We start from the raw sequence: 21,521 nt of genomic DNA on the forward strand, positions 1-21,521 counted from the left end.
CCACCAGTGCGTAAGGCCCTTTCAGCCAGACTTCTGCCCCTCATTTTCCTTGTCCCCTCAGCCTCTCCCTGCTTCACCCCATTTCAACCTTCTGTGGCTCAGCTGTCCCCAAACATCTGAGTTGTTTGACTTTCCTGGGCTTCTGCCAAGAAAGCTCTTCCTGCCTCATGCTTCCATCCCATTTTCAACTCAGATATCTTTCTCCTGGAAGCCTCTCCTGACTCCTCCAGCTGTGTCAGTTCTCCTTCCTCGCTCCCACAGCCCGTGGCTTCCCTGGTTTCATCCGTTCATCCCAGTGCCCTAGGAGTGTTGGTGCACAGCACCTACAGCGATGCCTGGAGGGCAGGAGAACAAGTCCCAGGGCCCCACGCTGACTTCTAGGGGGATGCAGGCATGGGGAATGTAAGCTAACTGGGACAGTGTTGAGGGCCATGTGTGAAGGAACCTGGTGACGGGGCTCCAGAGGCAGTGGGCAGGTGCTGACTCAGGCTCCCTTTGCCTTTTGGGAAATGAGATGAGGAGGTGACCCAAGTCTCCTGCCAAGAGTCCCAGGAGGCCGCAGGGCTTTGGTTTTCTCCCCGCAGAGGAAATCCACGCTGAGGTCTGCTACGCAGAGTGCCTGCTGCAGAGAGCGGCCCTGACCTTCCTGCAGGTAGGAACCCGCTGCCTGTACAAGCAGCCTGGGGGTTTCAGAGGGTGGAGCACCACATCTTAGCCCGAAGGATCTAGAGAAGCCATGACCTGTGGGTGAGGCAAGGACCAAGGCACAGTCACCCCAGCACTCCTGGCCCTGGGCAGGCTCAGTGGCAGAGGTGACGGGCTTTCCCTCTGCACAAGGGGCACACGTGTTCCCACCCACTGATGGGATGCATGTCCACCTTGTGACTGCTGGTTTCCTGCTGTTTTTGTGTCACGGGAGTGACAGACATTGTCACAAAGCCTGCTTCACATTTGATTCATTCAACAGACAAGTCAGAATGAATCAAACTTGATTCATTCAAGAACTTGACTTGTAGCACCTGCAGCACACCATACTTTGTATACACTGCAGGGTTGTCGTTTTTACATACCTTATACACATTGCATGTTTGTTTCTGCCTACATTTGCATATTTTATTTAACCATCACCTCAGGCCTGTGAAGGGGAGAATTAGGGGGAAGGACCTACCTTCTCAGGGTCATATGGCTAACAAATGGCAGAGTTGGGGTTTAAACCAGATCTGGCTGACTCAGCCTAGAGTAGGAAATGGCAGCCACTCTAGTATTCTTGCCTGGAGAATCCCAGGGACAGAGAAGCCTGGTGGGCTACAGTTCATGGGGTCACAAAGAGCTGGATGTGACTAATCACATGCCTTCTGGCTGACTCAGAGCCTGTGCTCTTCACCATAGAGAAAATTGTGAGACCCTTTGGTTTTACCAAAAAGCCTGGATATAGTTATAAATATATGTGCATATATATTCAGTCTCTTCAGTTGTGTCCAGGGATCGAACCCACGTCTCCTGCATTGCAGGCAATCATCATGTAATAGGTGTATTGGGGTGGGAGAGGCACATATAAATTTTATCATTGGGGTGTTCTTTATTTTTGTTAGTGATATTTCTGTCTTTTTGGACCTCAGATGATTAGAATTTGATTAATCTTAGTTCTTCATCAGGATCACCATGAATGGCCTTTTATTTCCTTTGTTTGTATACTCTATTATTATATATAATAAATAAACACCCATGAACCCCACCCCCAACCAATCAGAGAACAGAACCCTGCTGGCAAGCCTCCTTGCCTCCTTCCTCCCTTCCCCCGGGGGGAGACCATTACTTGGAGTTTTGTATGTATCATCCCCACCCTATTTTTTTAAAAAAATGGTTTCTCAGCTTCCTATTCCTGTCTGAACACCAAATTGCTATGTTTTGGTTGCCTTTGAGTTTCTTAAGGCCTCAAACTGTGTGGGACTTGCTTTTTTTACCCAATCACACAAGGCTGTGTTTAATACTCCTTGCTGTGAACATGCCAGTTTGTTTATCCATTCTCCGGCTAAAGGACATCTGGGTTGTTTCGGTCCTTGGCTACTGTGAACAGTGGTGCTATGAGCCTTCTTGAAATATGTCCGTTTTTGTCGGGTGTATACATGGAAGCGGAACAGCCAGGTGGGCTGTAGGTATTGGTGCTTCTTTTTTTTTTTTTTCCTGCATCGCGTGGCATGTGGGATCTTAGTTCCCCAGCCAGGGATCAAACCCATGCCCCCTGCAGTGAAAGTGTGGAGTCTTAATCACTGGACCGCCAGAAAAGTCCCCAGGTGCTTGAAATTACAAATGTGATAAATACCTGCTTGTTGTAAAAAAAAAAAAAAAAAAAAAATCCAAAACCGAAAGTCTCCCTTCCTTCCCCACAATTCCTCTACCTGGAGGAGACACGGTTAACTGGTGGGAGCATCTCCTCCAGGCCTTTCTCCAAACACATAGCTCATGTACATGTGAGCCTGGTAAAGGAGGTTGTGGTCCAGCCCTGGGCATTTTGGAAGGCTTGTTTGGCAAGCAAGACCCTCGTCTTAAGCCCCCAGGGTAGAGTGGGGAGGTCTAGTTTAGCTGACCTTGGACCCCTACCCATGCAGGGCCCCTCATAAAGTGAGGCCCAGGGAGAGCCAGGAAGGATCTGGAGCCTTGATGATCCTCTCAAGCCTGTGGCTAACCACCCAGGCCTGGCTCTTAGCAAGTCTCCCTCCTGCAGGACGAGAACATGGTGAGCTTCATCAAGGGCGGCATCAAAGTTCGAAACAGCTACCAGACCTACAAGTGAGTGGGACTGGCCTGGGTGGGGGTGGATGTGGCATTGGGGGGCACAGCAGAGCACAGCATCTACTATCCTGTGCCCCTCAGGCTGCATTGTGGGAGGTAGAGGGTGCTGGCTGGAGGCATGAGACCTAGAATGCTTGTGACCTCACATTTCTGCAACCTGAGGACCTCAGTTTTCTGGAATATTATTCCCCTGGTTTTCTGGGTGTATCTGTTCATTTGGTCCCCCCAAGTGCTGTCTTTGTGCCTAACTCTGAACTAGGGAAAAATAAGACATATTCTGCACAAGCAGCTCGGTCTGGTTGAGGTAGGAGAAAGATGCAGGAGCAATAATTTTGAGGACAGCAATAGATGTTAAGGCCCCATCCAAATGCCACTTTCCCCAGGAAGCCTTCCTTGAACCCACCAATATGTAGAAATGGTGCTTATATATACACACCCCCTCCCGAGACTGGGAGCTCCTCGAGGGCCAGGTAGGTTATTTCCATGCCGGCTCAGCACTGGGCCACACATAGGGCCGTGTTTATGGAGCAAAGAATGAAGACTTAATCCAGAGCACTTCTGCCCAACATGGCTCTGCAGTCCTTGTCTGTAATTCCCAGACCAGTAAAGCTCTGAAAGGAATTAACCCTCCCTCCTGCCCCCAGTTTGGCATTGAAACTCCTTTTCCATTAAAAGTGGACTTGAATTGACTCGAGACTGTTGCCATTACTTTGCCCACTTAATGTGAGAGTTTTCCTGTGGAGACACTGTGAGGTTGATTTCAAGGTATTGCTGGGGTATAACACGCCATGCAGTATATGGATACCATGCTCCTTTGTGTGGTCTCTGCTGGAATTGCTCAAGGAAACCAGACGTGTGTTCTGGCCCCTCCAGTCTCCCTACCTGCTGCCAGAGTGATGTTTTCAAAGCACAAACCTTGTCAGGTCACTCCCTGCCAACTCCCCCCTGTCTTGCTCTTAGAATAAAGTCCCAGGTCTTTGCCGAGTCACTCCTGGGAGCTCCGTTTGTTCTTGTAACCATATCTCCTGTCCCCCTCTGCCTCAGACATTTGGGCCTTCCCTCAGTTTTTCAAACAGGCCAGCTCATTCCTACCTCAGGGCCTTTGGACATGCTGTTCTCTCTGCCAGGAACACTCTGTGCAGGCTAGCTCCTTGTTCCTCAGGTTTCAGCTCAGATGTCAGCCCCTTGAGGAAACCTTCCCAGCACCCCAAATGAGGTCAGGCTCCAGGGTTCCCCCTCTTCCTGTCAGTGACTTGATGGGGGTCCGTCCCTGAGAGGGGAGAGTTGTGAAGATAGTAGCTTGACAGCTTTGTGCCCTGCCGTCCAGAGAAGCTCAGTCAGTGTTTGCTGAGTGAATGCTCTTGAGATGCTCATGGCCTGCGGAGGAGGCAGGTACCTCTTTAATTTCCCTGTCCTGCCCCAGGCGGACTGGCATATGTATGTGCTCAGAGCTATGGGTGACCAGAAGGAAGAGGGTTGGATTCCGACCAAGAAACTCCAGGAAGACTTCCTTAAGGAGGTGCTGTTGGAGTTAGCCCAGTGTTCCTCATCTAGGGCCAGTTTCCCCCCGATGAGACATTTGGCAATGTCCAGAAACATTTTGCTTGTCATACTGGGGGAGGCTGCTCCTGACAGCTAGTGCGTGGAGGTCAGGAATGCTGCTAAACTTCCTAAGATGTGCAGGACAGCCTCCCTCCCCCGTAGTCTGAACAAAGAATTATCCAGTTATCCAGCCTAAACTTATCAGTAGTACTGAGGTTGAGGAGCTGTTCTAGACAGAATGCAGAGCACAAGCCAATGCCTAGAGGTCAGATGAGGCGGGTGTGCGAGAGCTGACAGAGCTGAAATTCAAGAGCAAAGGGTGTGTCATTACGGTGGGAGATGGGGCTAGAGGTTCCTCGAATATCGGCTCTCTGGATTGCCAGACAGTTACACATCTACCACCAGGGAGTTCTGAGGTCAGTAAGAAGTAGGGGCCACTTGGCCCCAGCTGGAAGGGGACCCCGCCCCCCAGCTGTGGCTGAAACAGGCTTTGCCTCCCTCCACAGGGAGCTGGACAGCCTCGTGCAGTCCTCACAGTACTGCAAGGGGGAGAACCACAGGCACTTTGAAGGAGGGGTGAAGCTCGGCGTGGGCGCCTTCAACCTGGTGAGTGGGCGTACCTCCCCGTGTCCAGCATCTGGGTTCAAGGTTAATCTCCCCTGCACATCACTGGCTACACTGGGTCTCTGCCAGGTTACTGTCCTGGGCCCCGGTGATGAAGCAGACACACTGCCGGCCTGGAGGTAACTCATAGCTGGGGTGGGAGTGGGGGCTGGCCATGGCTCCATGGTCCCTTCTGTACGTTTCTTCCTGAGGCAAGTTGAAGCTTGAAATCAACTATGGCGACAATATTTATAGCATCAGAAATTGACAAACACAAGACATCAGGGCCTTTTCCTCCCCAGAAAGCTGGTGGTTAGACATTGACCAGTGGCTGGGAAGGAGACAGGCCTGGAAACAACCGGTGACCCACGGGGAACAGAAAGCCAGAACTTCTTTCTGCAGGAGTTGGGGAAGGTTCTGGGGAGCAGGGAGTATTTGAGCTGGAACTTGAAGGATCCACAGGTAAGGGAAGTTTTTCAGGCAGAAAGAGCATTCTAGGCAGAGGGAACAGCGTGAGCTGAGTCAGGGAGGCTCAGAAGAGGTGTGCCTGCTCCTGGGAGGAGGAGCTGCTCTTGGATGATTCGGACTCCTGGCCCTGGGTGGCCAGGGACTTCCCCCAAAGTGTGTGTGGTGGGCGGTGGCTCCTCCCCTATAGGCAAAGCCTGTTCAGATGGGGATCCCTGCCCTTCTCTGGGTTTCAGATTCCTCATTTGTAAGATGGGAGCAGTGATTCTGGCCCAAGTGCTGAGAAATACAAGCTGCAGAGTGCATCAGATACTTTAGCAGGTTGTAGCTGGACTGTCTTGGGCTCAAGAAGTGGCTCCACTTCTGATCTGTGGAGCCCTGGGCATATTCTGTCACTTATCTTATGCCTCTGTTTCTCCCTCTGTCAGACATAGCAGTAAATCCCTTCTTTGCAAGACTGTTCCGAGATTCAATGCAATGAATCTCCTGGTACAAAGCAGGGATTAAGTGTAATAACAATAGCTAACTGCTAGGTGCAACCTCTGTTACGCGCTTCATGTGTATTAATGTGATCCGTCTGGTAGGGGCTATTTTTATTTCCATTTTACAGATGAGGAAACTGAGGCAGAGAGAAGTGACCAAGCTGGGAGTGGTGAGGTTAGGATCAAGACGCAGTCTTTTCCTTATTGTCATGTTGTAGTGCCTCTCTCCATCAGTGGGAGCTGGGGGCGGCCTCATGGGCATTCCAGAGATGGGCCTGCACCTCAGGGATCACCCCCAGGACTGTGGAGGTCTGCATTTGGGAGGGGTGGCCCCCACCCATCATGAGTTCGCCTGGCTCTCTCTTCAGACGCTGTCCATGCTTCCTACCAGGATCCTGCGGCTGCTCGAGTTCGTAGGGTTTTCAGGAAACAAGGTAACCACCTCCCTCCTGGGGCTCCCAATCCTCAGCCCCAGGGCTGGAGCTCAGCTGGTGGGGTGTGGCTGAGGGGCTGTGGGGCCTTAGCGCCAGCCCTGGCTCAGCGCCCCCCTCGGTGTGAGACCCTGGACAAGGCCCAGGCCTCTCTAGGCCTCAGTCTGCTCTCCTGCAAATGGGACCAGTGATTGCTGTCAGGCTCTTCTCAGGGTGGAGAGGCTCTAGGGTGAGGGTGGGTATGAAGAGCGGCTCCTGGGGTCCTTTAGGGGCCTGGGGTCATCATCTCTATGTCTGGCAGGTGTTAGGAACCTGGTCCTTCTCCCCTCAGATAGCCTTGAGCAAGTCCCTCCCCTTGGGACCATTTTCTTATCTAGGAGATGCCCATGGGGAGCCCTGCTGTGCACTGGGCCTTGAGGTGGAAACCAGAGGACTCAAGAACCCAGAGGCTTTACTGAGGGCAGGACCCTGAGTGCCAGGTAGCAGATCAGGGAGGGCTCCCTGGTGGAGACCCAGAATGGTCCAAGGAGCACTAACCTGTAAGTCAGGAGCCCTGAGTCTGTCTAGCCTCATCCCCTTCTTCCTGTGACTCTGAACGAAGACTGCTGACTGCCCTCTCCACTGATCAAATCAGTGTTTCTCCAGCTTGGACTTTCTCCAGCCTTTCCTGATTTTTTGCCATGTGCACAGACCTCTATATTATTATTTACATATTATTTTTCTCAAATGTGGTTCTTATTTTTTTTTTTTACTTAAATTTATTTAAAGGAAACATTACTACACAGAGAACCCATATTATGTGGCATGGTAAGAGCATGATCGTAACAATAAATACTACAGGACCAAGCAGTCTTCCTTGGTCCACCAGATTGTGTAGCCTGTTTCTCTTTGTGTGGAAGACAGCTTAGAGCAGGGTGATGCTGCACACTCCAGCACCACACTGAGGCTTTCTCCTGTAGCCTGAGGACAGACGAGTACTGGGAAGGGCCGCTCCTCACCTGGGACCCTGCACTTCTTCTCACCTGTCCCAGGACACGTACAGGCTTGGCTGCCCTCTGTGGTCCATGGCCTGGGCCCAGGGAAACACTCGTTAGAGGCTCTGAAAGTCCTCAGGTGTTTTTTTTTTTTTTTTTTTTTTATAAGAAGGCCCTTGGGTCCCGAGTAGGATCTCAGGATGATGATGGAAGAACACGAGAAAGTCTGAGAGGTGGGACAGGGTGGCCTGGCCAGGAAGAGAGGGTGGCAAGGCCGGAGCAAGAGGGACCTCCTGCACCCACAAGCTCTGGCTTCATCTTTATCCCAAAGTCAAGGGGGCTGTGGAGGGTTTGCAGCAGGGGTGAGGCAAGTCAGATGTATCTGTTAGAAAGATCAGGAACACACTCTAGGATAGGCAGTGGGGCAGAAACTGCCGGTGGTGATACAAGCATAGTCTGGCTTCTTGCTCCTCCCCAGGCAGGCTCTGGAGCCTTCTCCTCCTGGCAGCCTTCCCGGCCTGCAGTTGCTATGGCCCTGTCTGTGCCCTGAGCCTGGGTTAGGATTATCTACCTCCTTGTCATTTCTACTCCCCGACCAGACTTGGGGCTGCTCACGGCCTTGGCGCCCACCATGGGGACTGAGCAGGCGACTATAGGAGGAATGGGGAGGGGCCATTAGGGAGGTAGGGGACGCCCTTTGTCTTTGCCCTGGCTGTGGCAGTGGGGTACTCTGCCCCCAGCAAGATGGCTGAGGTGCTGAGAGGGACGACCTCTCGTTCCTGGTTGCGCGGCCTCCAGGGCTCCAGGCTCGGAGCCCAGCGATCTCTGGCCCCTTCCGCAGCAGTGGCGCCCTCACAGCTGTCCAGGGACCTCCCTGCCCCTCCCCTGCCCCAGGTCCTGGGCTGGAGCGGGGGGCGCTCAGGCCTGGCTGCCTCAGCTGTCCCCGTCTTTCCCCCAGGACTACGGGCTGCTGCAGCTGGAGGAGGGGGCGTCGGGGCACAGCTTCCGCGCCGTGCTCTGCGTCATGCTGCTGCTCTGCTACCACACCTTCCTCACCTTCGTGCTTGGTAGGAGCGCCCCCCACAGTGAGCGCCAGGGCCTCTGGGCTTTGACTGCCTCTTAGGGCAGGGGTGAGAGGGCAAGGGGCTGCTGGGCCCCCAGGATTGGGGAGGGGGCCCTGAAACCAGAAACAGTAGAACCGCAACTGTCCAGGGGCCTGGACACTCACTTCTTTACAGTGTGACTGGGTTCCAGACTCAATGTTCTCATCTGTGAAATGGAGGTGGGTCCTGCCCACCTTGTAGAGGGCATGAGGATGCTGTCAGCCCTAGTGTCTTATTCAGTCCCCACATCACCCTGGAGACAGAAGAGTTAGCATCCGCATTTCATAGAGCAGAAATGGAGGCCCTGAGAAGCCCCTGGCAGGTTGCTGGGAGGACCACCAGGGAGGATGGTGACGAGTCCTGTTGCCCCCCCCACCCCCTTCAGGCACCGGGAACGTCAACATTGAGGAGGCAGAGAAGCTCTTGAGACCCTACCTGAAGCGATACCCTAAGGTGAGCCTTACCTCCTGGCAGACACCCGCAGCCCACATGTGCCCTGTGGACCCCCACAAACCCAGATACGTGTCATTGTAGGGCGCCATCTTCCTGTTCTTTGCGGGGCGGATTGAAGTCATTAAAGGCAATGTTGATGCGGTAAGTAACAGGAGTCTGAGCCAGTGCTGGAGGCCCCTCAGGTCTCCCAGGACAGCAGACACACAGACAGGAGACAGGCAGACTGGGAGGAGGGGCTGAGAGAAGACCCACGAAGGGAGCAGGCCCAGGAGAGGCGCTGCCAACGACGCGAGAGTCTGGGAGGGCGAGGGAGGAGGTGGCAGTGCTGGTGAGTGGGATTGGCAGGGAGAAGGAGGGATACAGTGCCCTTGAGTAAGGCAGAGAGGCGAGAGGGTCCACTGTCCAGGGCAGGGTGACAGGCTGGAGCCTGCTGCCAGGGGCGAAGCAGGCGCCTGGACGGCCTGACTAAGGATCTGGGCTCCAAGGTGGGAGGGAACCGTGGAAGGGGTGAGAGAGGGGAGGCTTACCACCCTGGCAGAATCCCTAGCACTAAGCCAAGGCCCAGGACAGACTCCGTGACTCTCGGAGTTCTGGTGCTTCCTGCTGGTCCTGGCTGTGGTTCCTCAGGCCGAAGGACAGACGCCCCGGGCCGGGTCACTCTGTGGAAGCTGCCGGAACCTTTGGAGTTTGCTCTGAGACAGAGACATCATTATATCACTTTAACACTTCCCACTGCCTATTATGCCTCTGTTATAGCTCTGTCCCGCACCCTTTCGCTTTGTGCCGAAAGACTAGAGTCCCTAGGAGGGTTGGTAACTGGGCCCAAGGTCATGTAAGACTTTGAGGATAGAACTGGGACTGGAGGCCACACCCGCTGTCTCCCCGATGCTGCTGCTCACCCTGCTCCTGAGGCTGGCATGGGGCTGGGCTGCTGTGGAGCTGGGCAGGGATGGAGGGTGTGGCGGGGGGTTGGGGCGGACGGCTGGGGCTGCGGGATACTGGCAGAGGCTCAGTGCTGGGTACCCACAGGCCATCCAGCGGTTCGAGGAGTGCTGTGAGGCCCAGCAGCACTGGAAGCAGTTCCACCACATGTGCTACTGGGAGCTGATGTGGTGCTTCACCTACAAGGCCCAGTGGAAGATGGCCTACTTCTATGCAGACCTGCTCAGCAAGGAGAACTCCTGGTCCAAGGTGGGCTGACACCACATGTTGGGGGAACAGGGAGACCAGAAGACCAGCCTAGACTGGCCATGAGCCCCCAGACCGGGACCAAACCCCTAACTGAACACAGAGATCTCAGCTATAGTTTAAGCAAAACCACAAATTCTACTAGACCTCAGGGTTGGAAGGAACTAAAGACCACGGGAAACAGGTGACCTTTAGAACTACAAGGTATCGAGATTTTTAGTCACAAGGGACAGAAGTGTCACTCACGTGGTCTGCGTGAGTGTTGCCCAACAGAACTTTCTGTTACAGTGAAAATGTTCCGTGCTGTCCAGTGTGGGAGCCCCCAGTCACATGTGCATGCCAAGCTCTTGAAATGTGCCTACTGCAACTGGGAAACTGGATGTTTTCAATTTTATTCTATTTTAATTTAAATGTAAAAAGTCACATGGAGCTAGTGGACATGTTACATGACTACGCAGGTGTAAACACAAAGGCTTATTGGTTCATATAACTGAAAATTCCAGGCACATCTGATTTCAGGTTGGGCTGACTCCAGGAATTCTAAGTCATTTGGGCTTATTTTTTCCAGCTGGGACTATGCTCTTCTCTGTGACTTCTTCATTGTACAGGCAGGTTCTCTTGATGTGCCAGCAGGGTGGCTATGGGCTGCCTCTCCCATTTGGTTTCAACCAAAGTCCCATGACAGAGCCTCATTGGTCTGCATAGATCACAGGCCAGTGCCTGGAAACAGGAGTGGGAAGACCCCTCATGGATTAGAAGTAGGAGAGGGGTGATTCCCCCAAAGAAAAATGAGTTGATGCCCCAGAATAAGTGTTGTTGGGAGTGAGCATTAAGGAGATGCCATGGAGGCGAAACAGAACAGATGCTCAGCATAAATGTTTATCATGGTTCAATTCAGTTCAGTTGCTCAGTTGTGTCTGACTCTTTGCAACCCCATGGACTGCAGCACGCCAGGCTTCCCTGTTCATCACTACCAACTCCTGGTAGCTTGCTCAAACTCATGTCCATCGAGTTGGTGATGCCATCCAACCATCTCATTCTCTGTCATCCCCGTCTCCTGCCTTCAATCTTTCCCAGCATCAGGGTCTTTCCCAATGGGTTAGTTCTTCATATCAGGTGGCCAAAGTATTATCATGGTAAGTGGTGAAACAAGTATGAGCCATTATCATCACAGAGTAATGATAACACAGATAAGAGTCTTAGAATCATTTAGATCATCAGAGAGCATCCACTATTGTGAAATCCATAGCACGTATGTCTCAGTGACCCTGATTTTCTCATCTTTACCCCACCCTTGCATGGAAGTCCCTATTCAGTCACCCTGCCTAGGGCCCAGGCTGAAAGGGACTCTCTGGCTCAGGGCTGGCTTCCCTGGTGGCTCAGATGGTAAAGAATCTGCCTGCAGTGCAGGAGACATGGATTCGATTACTGGGTTGGGAAGATCCCCTAGAGTAGGGAATGCCAACCCACTCCAGTATTCTTGCCTGGAGAATTCCACGGACAGAGGAGCTTCGTGGACTACAGTCCATTGAGTCACAGAGAGTTGGGCACAACAGAGTGACTTTCACTTTCACTGGCTCAGGGCAGGCAGGGCTGGGAGGAGGAGTGGGCTTTCTCTGAGCTCTGACTGTGTGCCCAGCGCTTGTCCTTTCCTCCACATTACACCCAGGGAGGTAGATGTTATCTCCATCAGGCACATGAGAGACACTGAGGCTAAGAGAGGGTGAGAGACTTCCCTGGGCCACACAGCAGTTGGTGACACACACAGGGTCTGAAGACAGTTTTGTGTGGCTCCAAGGCCTCTGCTTTTCCCTTGCTCCTCAGTTCCCCTGAGTAGGCCCAGCTTGCCCTAAGGCCACCTTGCTGTTGAAGGCACTTCCTCAGGCCCAGCCCCTGTGGGCCAGCATTCATCCCTCATCCCTCCCCCTCCCAACAAAGCCTCCGGGAACCTTTTTAAATTAAAGTGATCTAGAAGCCTTCTTAGCAGCAGCAGCAGCAGAAGCCTGCTTGTGAAGTGGGGCAGGCAGCTGGGCCTTCTACCAGGGAAGAAGAGACCTGAGGTGGCCACACAGCTTCTGTGAGGAACAGAGGGAGGGCCAGGCCTCCCACATGTCAGCAAGTCTGGCTGTGAGTTGGCTCAGTCTTCAGCTCTGTGGCTTTGGGGTGGTCAGCCCCCCTCTCTCTGCAGTGCTTTTCTCAAAAGGGTTTCCTGTGAAAGTAGGTAGAGGTTGTGGCACCTCGAGTTCTCGGGCCTCATTCATCCCTAATTTCCAGCGCTTGGCTACTGAAGTCCACCAGCTTCTAGCTCTAGGGAGTTGGCCCGTGGCCACTGCCCTGCGTGCCAGCCCCTCTGCTCAGTGTCTGCCCGTGCTAGGCTGGCTCACCCCGTGGGCCTCGGCCCTCGTGCTTGCAGCCAGAAACCAGGCGGTGACAACTGTGTGCTCAGTGCCGCAATGCGGGGGTCAAGGGGGCCTCAGAGGCAGCCCTGACTAGCCCAGCCAAGAGGACAAGGAAGGCTTCTGGAAAAGATGTCTGAACTGAAAGTCTCGAAGGACGAGGAGTTATGGTGGCAGAAGGACACACCAGGCCAGGAGAACTTCAGGGCACAGGCTGGGGAGCCAGGGGGCTGCCAGGAGGCCCTCTTTAACCAGGTGAAGGGCTTGTGGATGGAAGTGCAGGGGGGCCGTGGAGGGATCTTCCCCCTCTAAGCCACACACTGGAAGCTTCTTTGGGACAAGGACTGTCTGCCTGCACAGAAGCTAGTAGAATAATCCAGCAGAATAAATACGTGGAATCAATAGGCAAACAGGTAACTTTGGGAGACAGGACTCCCCCTCAGGCAGGGTGGCTGTGGCTCTCCATCAGCATGGCCCCATAACATCCCTTAGGAACTTGGATGCCCATGGCTCTCACCATGCTAGGTCACTGCATCTGTCCTAATTCCTGTTGACTCAGTCCGGGTTGGGGGCAGGGTTGGGGAAGAAGCTCTGACAGGAAGCCCACAGATGTGCCTGGCAACGAAGGGACAGTGGGGTCCCAGGCAGAGGGACAGCACAAGCAGGGGCCTGAGGTGAGTTTAGGGAGTGATGGGGAAGAGTGGCCCGGAGGAGGAGCCAGAGAAGCCAGTCTCCAGGGCCCTGAGTGGCTGTTTGGGCTTTAGCCTGACAGTGGGGGAGCCCTTGTTGCTTGTGGCTTGTATTTGTGCTTTTAGACATCTGTCCTGCAGTCACTGGGCACCCTCACATGCCAGTCCTATTCTAGGGCAGGTCATCTACAACTGAACAAAGCAAAGACCTCGAGGCTCATGTTCTAGTGGGGAGAGAGATAAGAAACATAGATGATGTGCAGTGTGAGATAACGTCAGGTTCTGCTTAAGTGCAATGAAAAACTGGGCAAGGTGCGGGTGCAGGATGTGGAGAACAGTGTGGTCAGGAGGGGCCTGCCTGAGAAGACACCAGAATGGAGTGAAGGAGCAAGCCAGGCTGACATCTCCGTGAAGAATGTTCCAGGCCTGGTAGATGTTAGGACAGGTGTAGAAGGAAGCTGAAGCCATGAGTTGGTATATTCTGGAAACAGCCCAGAGGCCAGTGTGGCTAGAGCAAGGGGGCACCAGTGGCGAAGCTGGAGGAGAAATTGAGGGAAGCTGCATCGGGCCTCGCAGGCCATGACAGAGAATGTGGGCCTTTTCCCTAAGTGTGATGGGGTATCATGAGTCAAAGAGGGACTGCTGTGACCTTATTCTAAAATGTCCGCATGGCAGTGGTGTGGAGAATGGCTGGTGGGGGGCAGGAGTGGGAGCAGGACATCAGTGAGGAGACTACATGGACTAGGGCAAGGCCTGGAGCGGGGAGACGGTGTGGCGTGATAGGGCCAGGCCAGTGGGATTCAAGAGCTCTGTGGGTAGTAAAGTCCTGAGGGCTTGGTGGCTCGGTACTGGGGCCAGGCGGAGGGAGAAGGCACAGGTGACACCAGGAGGTTAAAGAGGGGATGGGGGACAGATTTCACTGAGGGGAGCATCTTCTTAGCACACCCGCAAAGACCAGGTTTTCCTCATGTTGTGAAGGGCAGGCTGAGGTGCCGAGGGCAGGCTGGAACTGGGAGCAGCCCTGGGTTTCAGCATGGGTGGGGCTCCCAGGTGGAGATTGCTTTCCACCTTCTCCTAGGACTAGACTCCAGGATGTCCGGCTCCCTTCCCTCCTCTACCCACTATACTCTGCTGGGTAGCAGCCCCAGGGGGTCTAGCTGTGGTTCAATACTTGACCACTGGAGGGCAGCACAGAGCCAGGCTCCTCCGGCGTTGAACTTCAGGCAAAGGGGAGCGGCTTTCAGGGATACATCTCTGAGATGGGGGTGAGGTTGGGGCTCTGCAAACCACCCCTTTCTTGTCAGTGGATCCCTTGAAGCCACACACACCTGGGGTCCCTCCCAGCTCTGCCCCTAGCAGCCCTGCGGCCCCAGGAAGCAGAGGTAGGGTACAGATTCCTTTCTGGCATTGTCTTTGGGATATATGTAAAGTGCCTGGTACACAGCAAGCAGTCTCACCAAGGGACCCTGAGATGAGCCACAACCCGGGTCCCTGCCCCTCCTGGCCTCACACTTCTTGGGTATTCCATGCTTTATGATACCCACCCATTTGTACCCCACTTACACACGTCTCTGCCCTCCCTTTGATCAGGACGTTGCTTTTGCCTGGAAGGTCCTTTTTCTGTTTCCGTGAATCTTCCCGTTGGCTTTCAAGGGCCCAGTGTGAAGTGGCTGCTTCCCTTTGCATCTTCCCTGAAGCCCCTGCCGCCCCGTCTTTGTATCTCCATCCTGTCCTCAGCTCCGCCTGGCGCACCACTAGTTGCTTGCCGTCTGCCCAGTGGCTTCAAAGTGGAGAGGTCAGGTGCTTAGACATGGCCCATCACGGATTTAACTCCTAGGTCACAGACTCAAGTTGCTTCAGCTTCCTGACCCAGTTTCTCCCCTGGGGGTTGGGGATAATAGTGAGGTTCCAGTGAGGTGTGTGTGCCAGTTCAGGACTGTGATTTGGAGGGCAGGTTGCTTATACCTGACTGCTGCTCTGCCTCACACAGGCCACCTATATCTACATGAAGGCCGCCTACCTCAGCATGTTTGGGAAGGAGGACTACAAACCGTTCGGAGATGACGAAGTGGAGTTGTTTAGGTGGGTGCGGCCATTGCATCCCATTGTAGGTCTCAGCCAGGCTCTGCCCACAGCCACCCTGAGCAGAGGGAGATGGGGGCTTGTCATCCCCAGGGCCCGGAACCCCCAGCCCTCCCCAATCCTCCCCCCACCCCCACTCCTCTTGCTGCTGCTGTTAGAGCCCTTTGAATCTGTTCAGAGGTTTTCTTTCATTAAAGTGGTTTTGTCAACGTCGTTCCCACTGTGCCTCTTTGATCCAGAGTGTAGCACAGATGCGGACACAGGTCCAGAGAGGTTCCTTCTGCCGAGTTAACCTGATACACTCAGAAAAGCAGAGTTGGAATCACGTAAGCAGGATTAAATCTGGCCTCTGCCATTTGTTACCTGTGTCATCTGGGACCCTTTCAGCATCTGTAAAATGGGAATAACAAACTCGGCTTTGCAGGGTTGTTTTGCAAATCAAATAGAGACTAGATTTAAAGAGTCTGCGGTGGGGCCTGGAGCCAGTACATGGTAGCTATTTTTATTCTTACCTGCACTGCTGTGTTTGCCTTCTGCGAAGGGCCTGGAGCAGGACTCAGCCATGGCAGGCCTGAGGCGGGAGCCTCGGGCTTTTCCCCAGTCATGGTGAGGGTTGGCCCCAACGTGCAGATATGGAAATGAGTGTAACCATTGCTTCCTGGGCTGTCACAGTCACAGGGTGCTGTCATTTACTGAGTGACTTAGTTTCTTTATCTTATGTAACTCTTCTAGAAGATTTGTGAAGGTAAGAATCTGTGGGGAAATAAGAGGTATTTTTCCTCCATCCTTCTAGATTCTTGGCTGAGACCCTCATAATAAGATTAATGGAAAAGCAAACAAAAATTTAATAACTTCTGTATGGGAGGGACCCAGGAAAACTGAGTTGACTCTCTGAAATGGCCCAAGCTGTTACCTTAAATGTCATCTCCAGCTAAAGCAAAAAAGAAGATGTAGTTGGATGGGGAGCCAGTTGTGGGAGGTTTTCAGGTAAAAGAGAGGGTATATGGTTGTTATGCAGATTTTAGTCTCCACCTTCTTCACTGATAAGTTTCTGGAGAATTAGTCTTCCTCCTCTTCCTGGTCTAGAGAAAGACATCCTTACAAATGGACATTTTCCTTGTAAATGTCTCTTACGAGAAGGTTAAATTCTACTAGATTTTCAGAGCATTTGATGTGTTTGCTGTTTTCTTAAAAATAATCAGCCTAAAATAACCCTTATGCCAAAGACGCATGTTTGGGGATAACAACTTCTCCTTTCCATATCATTGTCTCCATTTTAGGGATGAGAAAGCAGGCCCAGAGAGGTTCCACAGTGAATACGTGGCAGAGGTGTTTGCTGGGGACCTCACAACTAGGTCCAGCTGTTTCCTGGGCCTGGACAGCTCAGGTCACAGCCATACCCCCATGATCGTGGCAGAAATTCAGGGCAAGGCAGAGCTGGGGGGGTGGGGCCCCAGATGTAGTCTTGCTCAGCTGCATACCACATTTTACTCTACCCTTGGAAACAGCTGAGGAGGCTGCAACTCACATGGCCAGACTTAATGAAAGGTTTGTGCTGTGTGGTCTTGGGCAGGTCCTTCCCTTTATGAGTTTTAATCTCCTCTGTGAAACTAGGGTCAGACTTCTGCTGGGCCCTCAGGAAATGGGGGCTGGGAGTAGAGAGGGACAACTGGAAGGCATAGCAGGCCTGAGGGGCGGTGGTGGTGGTCATGTACATTCTCACCTCTAGCTACTGGTGCAGAGGAGCCTGTCTAGCCATAGGAAGTGGTCAGATCTTGCAATAGGGCCTATGAAATTAGGCTGTAGCCTCAGGCTATGAAGCCAACACTCTCATCATATAGATGATGAGGCCCAGAGAGGGGTCAAGCAGAGGCTGGGCAGGTTGGGGACTCTCGGTTCTAGCATTTTCTTGCCCTCTCTCCACCCTCATCTCTTCCACAGAGCTGTGCCAGGCCTGAAACTCAAGATTGCTGGGAAATCTCTACCCACAGAGAAGTTTGCCATCCGGAAGTCCAGACGCTACCTCTCCCCTAAACCTATCTCATTGCCCGTCCCTGCTCTGGTGGGTAGGAGGGTCTTGACTGGTCCTGAACTCATTTGGGATTGTGGGGATTAGCTGAGGGTCAGGGATATAGCCAGTGACCCTGGAGGGTGTGGATGCAGGACAGAGACCTTCATGACCCCAGGGCCTGGAGATGATTTTACAAATCACCTGGCCCTGGGTGAGGGACACATGAGTTTGAGCCTACCTCAACCTCTGAGAAAGCACTGGTCTACTAGGGATGGGGTTGGGCAGACAGGTGAGCAGGCTGCAGAGGCCTGAAAGCAGAGAGCGCAGCTCTCCTAGATAGGCATCTCTCAGCTGTTTGTGTTGCCATCCTGTCTGTTTCTGTCTTGTCACATGATTTTAATTATTGTTTATACTGTTCCCCCATCACTGCCCCGAGCTTTTCTGAGGCTGGGACCCATGTTACAGTCAACTTTGAAATAACAGTAATTGCTGGCATTGCTACTGGGCACATGCTGTGTTCAAGGCTCGTTACACCCATTGCCTATTGCCTTATCTGATCTTCACAAGAACCCTCTTAGGTGCTGGTGGCATCTCCATTTTACAGAAGGGGATAAAAAGGCCTAATAGATACGTAGGAAGCTAAAATATAGATAAGATATAAGTAGAAAGATGAAATAACTTGTCCAAGTCCCATAGCTGATGAGTTAGAATCTGAACCCAGGCAGTCTGGTTCCGGAGCCCATCATAACTTTCTGAATCACAATTATGATGCTAATTCCATGCATGATCTGAGCAGGCATCAGAGCAAGTTCTAGTTTGTTAAGAGTCCTTGTTATTCAAATAATAAGGCAGCCAGAAAGGTAGGAAGGGTGCTGCTTCAGAGACCTGGCTCTGCTGCTCACTAATTGTGTGACTTGCATACAAGGTCCCCTTCCCCTTAATGTAAATATCTACCTTGCCCATTTCATAGAGCAGGTATGAAAGTCTGCTGATAAAAACTTATTAAACACTACAGAAATTAACAAGTTCAGTATTTATGTAGAATTTATTTTGAGCTTATATCCTGAATATCTTTAAATAAATTTTGAACTATTTTACAATTCAAAATATACAATAAAGCTGTCATCAAATTGGGGCATATGTTGTAAGGAGGGGCAGGGAAAGCAGCTAACCGGATATTTAGGGGAGAATTTCCGAAACTGTAACCTGCAAGATGCTATGTGTGCATAAGATTATTTCTGTGATTAAATACATTTGGGAAAGACCGGCCTGAACAAAGTTTACATACTGTAGACCTTCTTGGAGCCTTTATATGCTCATCTGCATGGTAGGTCTCCGAGAAGAAGCTTGAAGATGCAGTTTATCCCTGTTATTTAGCCACAGAACTCTTTTAGACCATGTAATGATTTAATAAGTACTTGTCAAAACTTAAAGTCCCTGCCTAGAACATAAAAAAAACTATAAAAAGTCTTTCTAGAACTTTATGTATACAAATCACTGTCATGTCCATTGCTTGGTCTGATAGTTTAGGAAATGCTAATCTCGGCTAACTAGATTAGAGTTACTAGAATGAAAATTTAGTATTCTGAGCTTCCTGGCAGTTAAGGCAAAGAAAGAAATCATGTTTCATAGATGAAAACTCAGGCCCACTGCCTTAGTGAAATAGGAGAGAAGGTAACTTGGTCTTAAGCCCCTGAAGAGCTTACGTCAACTATGACTCTTCCAATACAGGAGGCCGTTAGCTGGAGCAAGGAAGACAACTCCTTAGAGTAGGGGCATGACCTTGTTCTCAAAGGATGGGGAATTTGGACAGAGAGATGGGGAGAGTGCAGACTAGTGCCCTAGGGACCCAGGAACAGAAACGTAATTGAAAACTATATGAAAAGAGTGAGAATACGGGTCCATCTTAAATTCTCACAGGGGTAAGGAGAGATCTCAATCGTAAGTAAGTAAGAGATAAGAATCTCCATCACTCCCTCAAGCCTTACAGCTTCAAAAGCTGGGCTGAGACTTACCATGGAAGATTAGAGCTAGAAGGGCCTTTAGTGATCCTCATCTGAGCTACACATTTTATAGACGGAGAAGCTTGAGGCCCCACTGGGGAGGAAACCTAGGACTGATTTGCTCCCCTGCCCCTAGGAAATGATGTACATTTGGAATGGCTACGCTGTGATTGGGAAGCAGCCGGAACTCACAGATGGGATCCTTGAGATTATCATCAAGGCTGAAGAGATGCTGGAAAAGGTCCCAGGTGACTACCCCAGGCCCTTGAACTGGCCAGGCTGGGTCTGACCACAGGTCTTTACAGCTGAAGTTTCCCTCTACCCAAAATGTCCTTCCTCACTTCTCTGCCCTGGTAATTGTCCTCTGCCTTTCTAGGCTGAGTTTCAGTAACAGCTCCTCCAAGAAGCTGTCCCTTGTCCCCCAGGGAGCATCAGGGCCTCTGCTGGGCTTCCACAAGCCCCGAGCTTCCTTCAGTCAGTCCTGATTTCACTGCATTGTCATCGTCTCAGTATCTGTCTTTCCTCCCCAGATGTGCGCTCCCTGCGGACAGGGGCCATGTGTGAGCCATCTCTGTGTCCCCAGGGCCCAGCAGAGTAGGGGCTCCATGAGTGTTGAGAAAATGAACAAAGCTGTCTTCCCTCACTCCCCTATTCTCAGAGAATGAGTACTCAGTGGATGACGAGTGCTTGGTGAAGCTGCTGAAAGGCCTGTGTCTGAAATATCTGGGCCGTGTCCAGGAGGCTGAGGAGAATTTCAGGATCATCTCTGCCAAGTAAGTGCCTCTGTGGCTGCTGTCACTCCAGATGGCCTACTGCTGGGCCCGGGGCTCCAGGGTGGCATTTTCTGGGTTTCTCTTCCCATACGCACACATGCACAGTGCCTGACTCTGGCCTGCTCCTACTCGCTTCACATGTACTAGCTTCTGTTTTGTGCCAGGACCCTTCTAGGCCCAGATCATTCAGACCTTGTCCTCCAGGGCCACCAGAATGCCCAGCGACAGGAGCCTATCTGTAGTGTTTCCTGTGAATGGTGCCCCCTGGAGTTTGTAACTGAGACTCTCTATCCTTGGGGAGTACAGATATTAGAGAGACAGCTATAGGTAACTTAATCTGGTATGGTGAGGGCTGTGCCAGAGGAAAGCAGAGAGGCCAGCAGGTGCCAGGAGGAAGGACCTAAACATAATGCTAGACGCCAGGAAAGGCTTTCCAGTAACGCCACTTCAGTTGGCAAGTTTATCAGGCAGAGAAAGCAAGGAAAGAGGAGTTTTAAGTGGAGTAGGTAGAGCATGTGCTAATGCCTGGACACAGGAAAGACTTGAAGTCAGGTGACAGCGGTCAGTCCTTTCCTGCTTAGGTGAAGTCCTAGAGGGAAAGGGTTGCAGATGAAATAAAGGGCAGCAGTGGGGGTGGGGTGGGGTTGGGGACTGAGGTGGAGGTGGGCCTAGGACATGACGTGAACCATAGGTTGTCAGGGACTCAGGGCCCAGGTGCAGAGGACTGGAAGGCTTTGCTGTGGTTCTTAAGTCTTTCTAGGGCTAAATAGTGGGAACCTTCCAAGTTGGAATTCAGGTCAGAAAACCCCATGAGACCATGAATTGGATCCTCCCATTTGGGAGATGCTCAGGAGGAGTCTGACGGACGTGCCCAAAGGATGTCTCAAGAGAAGAGCCTGTAAGCCGTGTTTTCTTCTGTCCTACAGTGAAAAGAGGATTAAATATGACCACTACTTGATCCCAAATGCCCTGCTGGAGCTGGCCCTGCTGTTTATGGAGCAAGGCAGAAATGAAGAGGCTGTCAAACTCTTGGAAACTGCCAAGTAAGGCTTGATTTGCCTTGGTCTGGCCTTTGTTCCCCATGAGCTCTGGGGAGGCAGAGGTGCCAGGCAGCAGTGTGAGAGGGTGCTGGCAAAGGCAGTGTAGGCAGCCCAGAGGCTGGGCCCGTGTCCCGGGGGAACCCAGTTCTCACCTGGTGTAGGGAGGCTTCTTCCCTAATTTACCAAAGAGGAATTGAAATCCCAGACTCAATGACTGAGTTGTCCAGGGTCACACTGCAAGCTGCAGGGCTGGTGTGAAGGTGCAGGTCTCCTGCCTTCTAGCCCATGGATCTTGAAATCATTCCTTCATACTGGGCCCCAAAGGACCAAGAGTGGTTCCAGAAGGCAAGATAACAGGTAATCCCTATTAAATTTAAGCCCAACTCTTTCTTTAAACAGAGATAGGGATCAGCCTTTAAAAATATTCCTTGGCTAGTGGGTTCCCACAGCTCAGACTAAGGGAAAAATCACAACCTGGAGCAGCTTCACATGT

General features: G+C 52.0%; 1 protein-coding gene across 4 annotated transcripts in view; it reads left to right on the plus strand.

Moving 5' to 3' along the window:
* Positions 1-21,521, plus strand: part of TTC39A (tetratricopeptide repeat domain 39A) — a 50,646-nt gene that overhangs the window by 28,098 nt on the left and 1,027 nt on the right. For all 4 annotated transcript variants that reach the window (XM_061412011.1, XM_061412010.1, XM_061412014.1 and 1 more), the window contains exons 5-17: positions 585-652; positions 2,726-2,790; positions 4,842-4,941; positions 6,254-6,319; positions 8,249-8,357; positions 8,779-8,846; positions 8,928-8,987; positions 9,876-10,037; positions 15,110-15,201; positions 17,143-17,263; positions 19,352-19,463; positions 19,874-19,988; positions 20,915-21,031. In XM_061412011.1, the coding sequence (XP_061267995.1) occupies positions 585-652; positions 2,726-2,790; positions 4,842-4,941; positions 6,254-6,319; positions 8,249-8,357; positions 8,779-8,846; positions 8,928-8,987; positions 9,876-10,037; positions 15,110-15,201; positions 17,143-17,263; positions 19,352-19,463; positions 19,874-19,988; positions 20,915-21,031 (1,255 nt within the window). The remainder of the gene's footprint in view (positions 1-584; positions 653-2,725; positions 2,791-4,841; positions 4,942-6,253; positions 6,320-8,248; positions 8,358-8,778; positions 8,847-8,927; positions 8,988-9,875; positions 10,038-15,109; positions 15,202-17,142; positions 17,264-19,351; positions 19,464-19,873; positions 19,989-20,914; positions 21,032-21,521) is intronic.

Source organism: Bos javanicus, chromosome 3 (genome assembly GCF_032452875.1).
Source record: "Bos javanicus breed banteng chromosome 3, ARS-OSU_banteng_1.0, whole genome shotgun sequence".
NCBI lineage: Eukaryota > Metazoa > Chordata > Mammalia > Artiodactyla > Bovidae > Bos > Bos javanicus.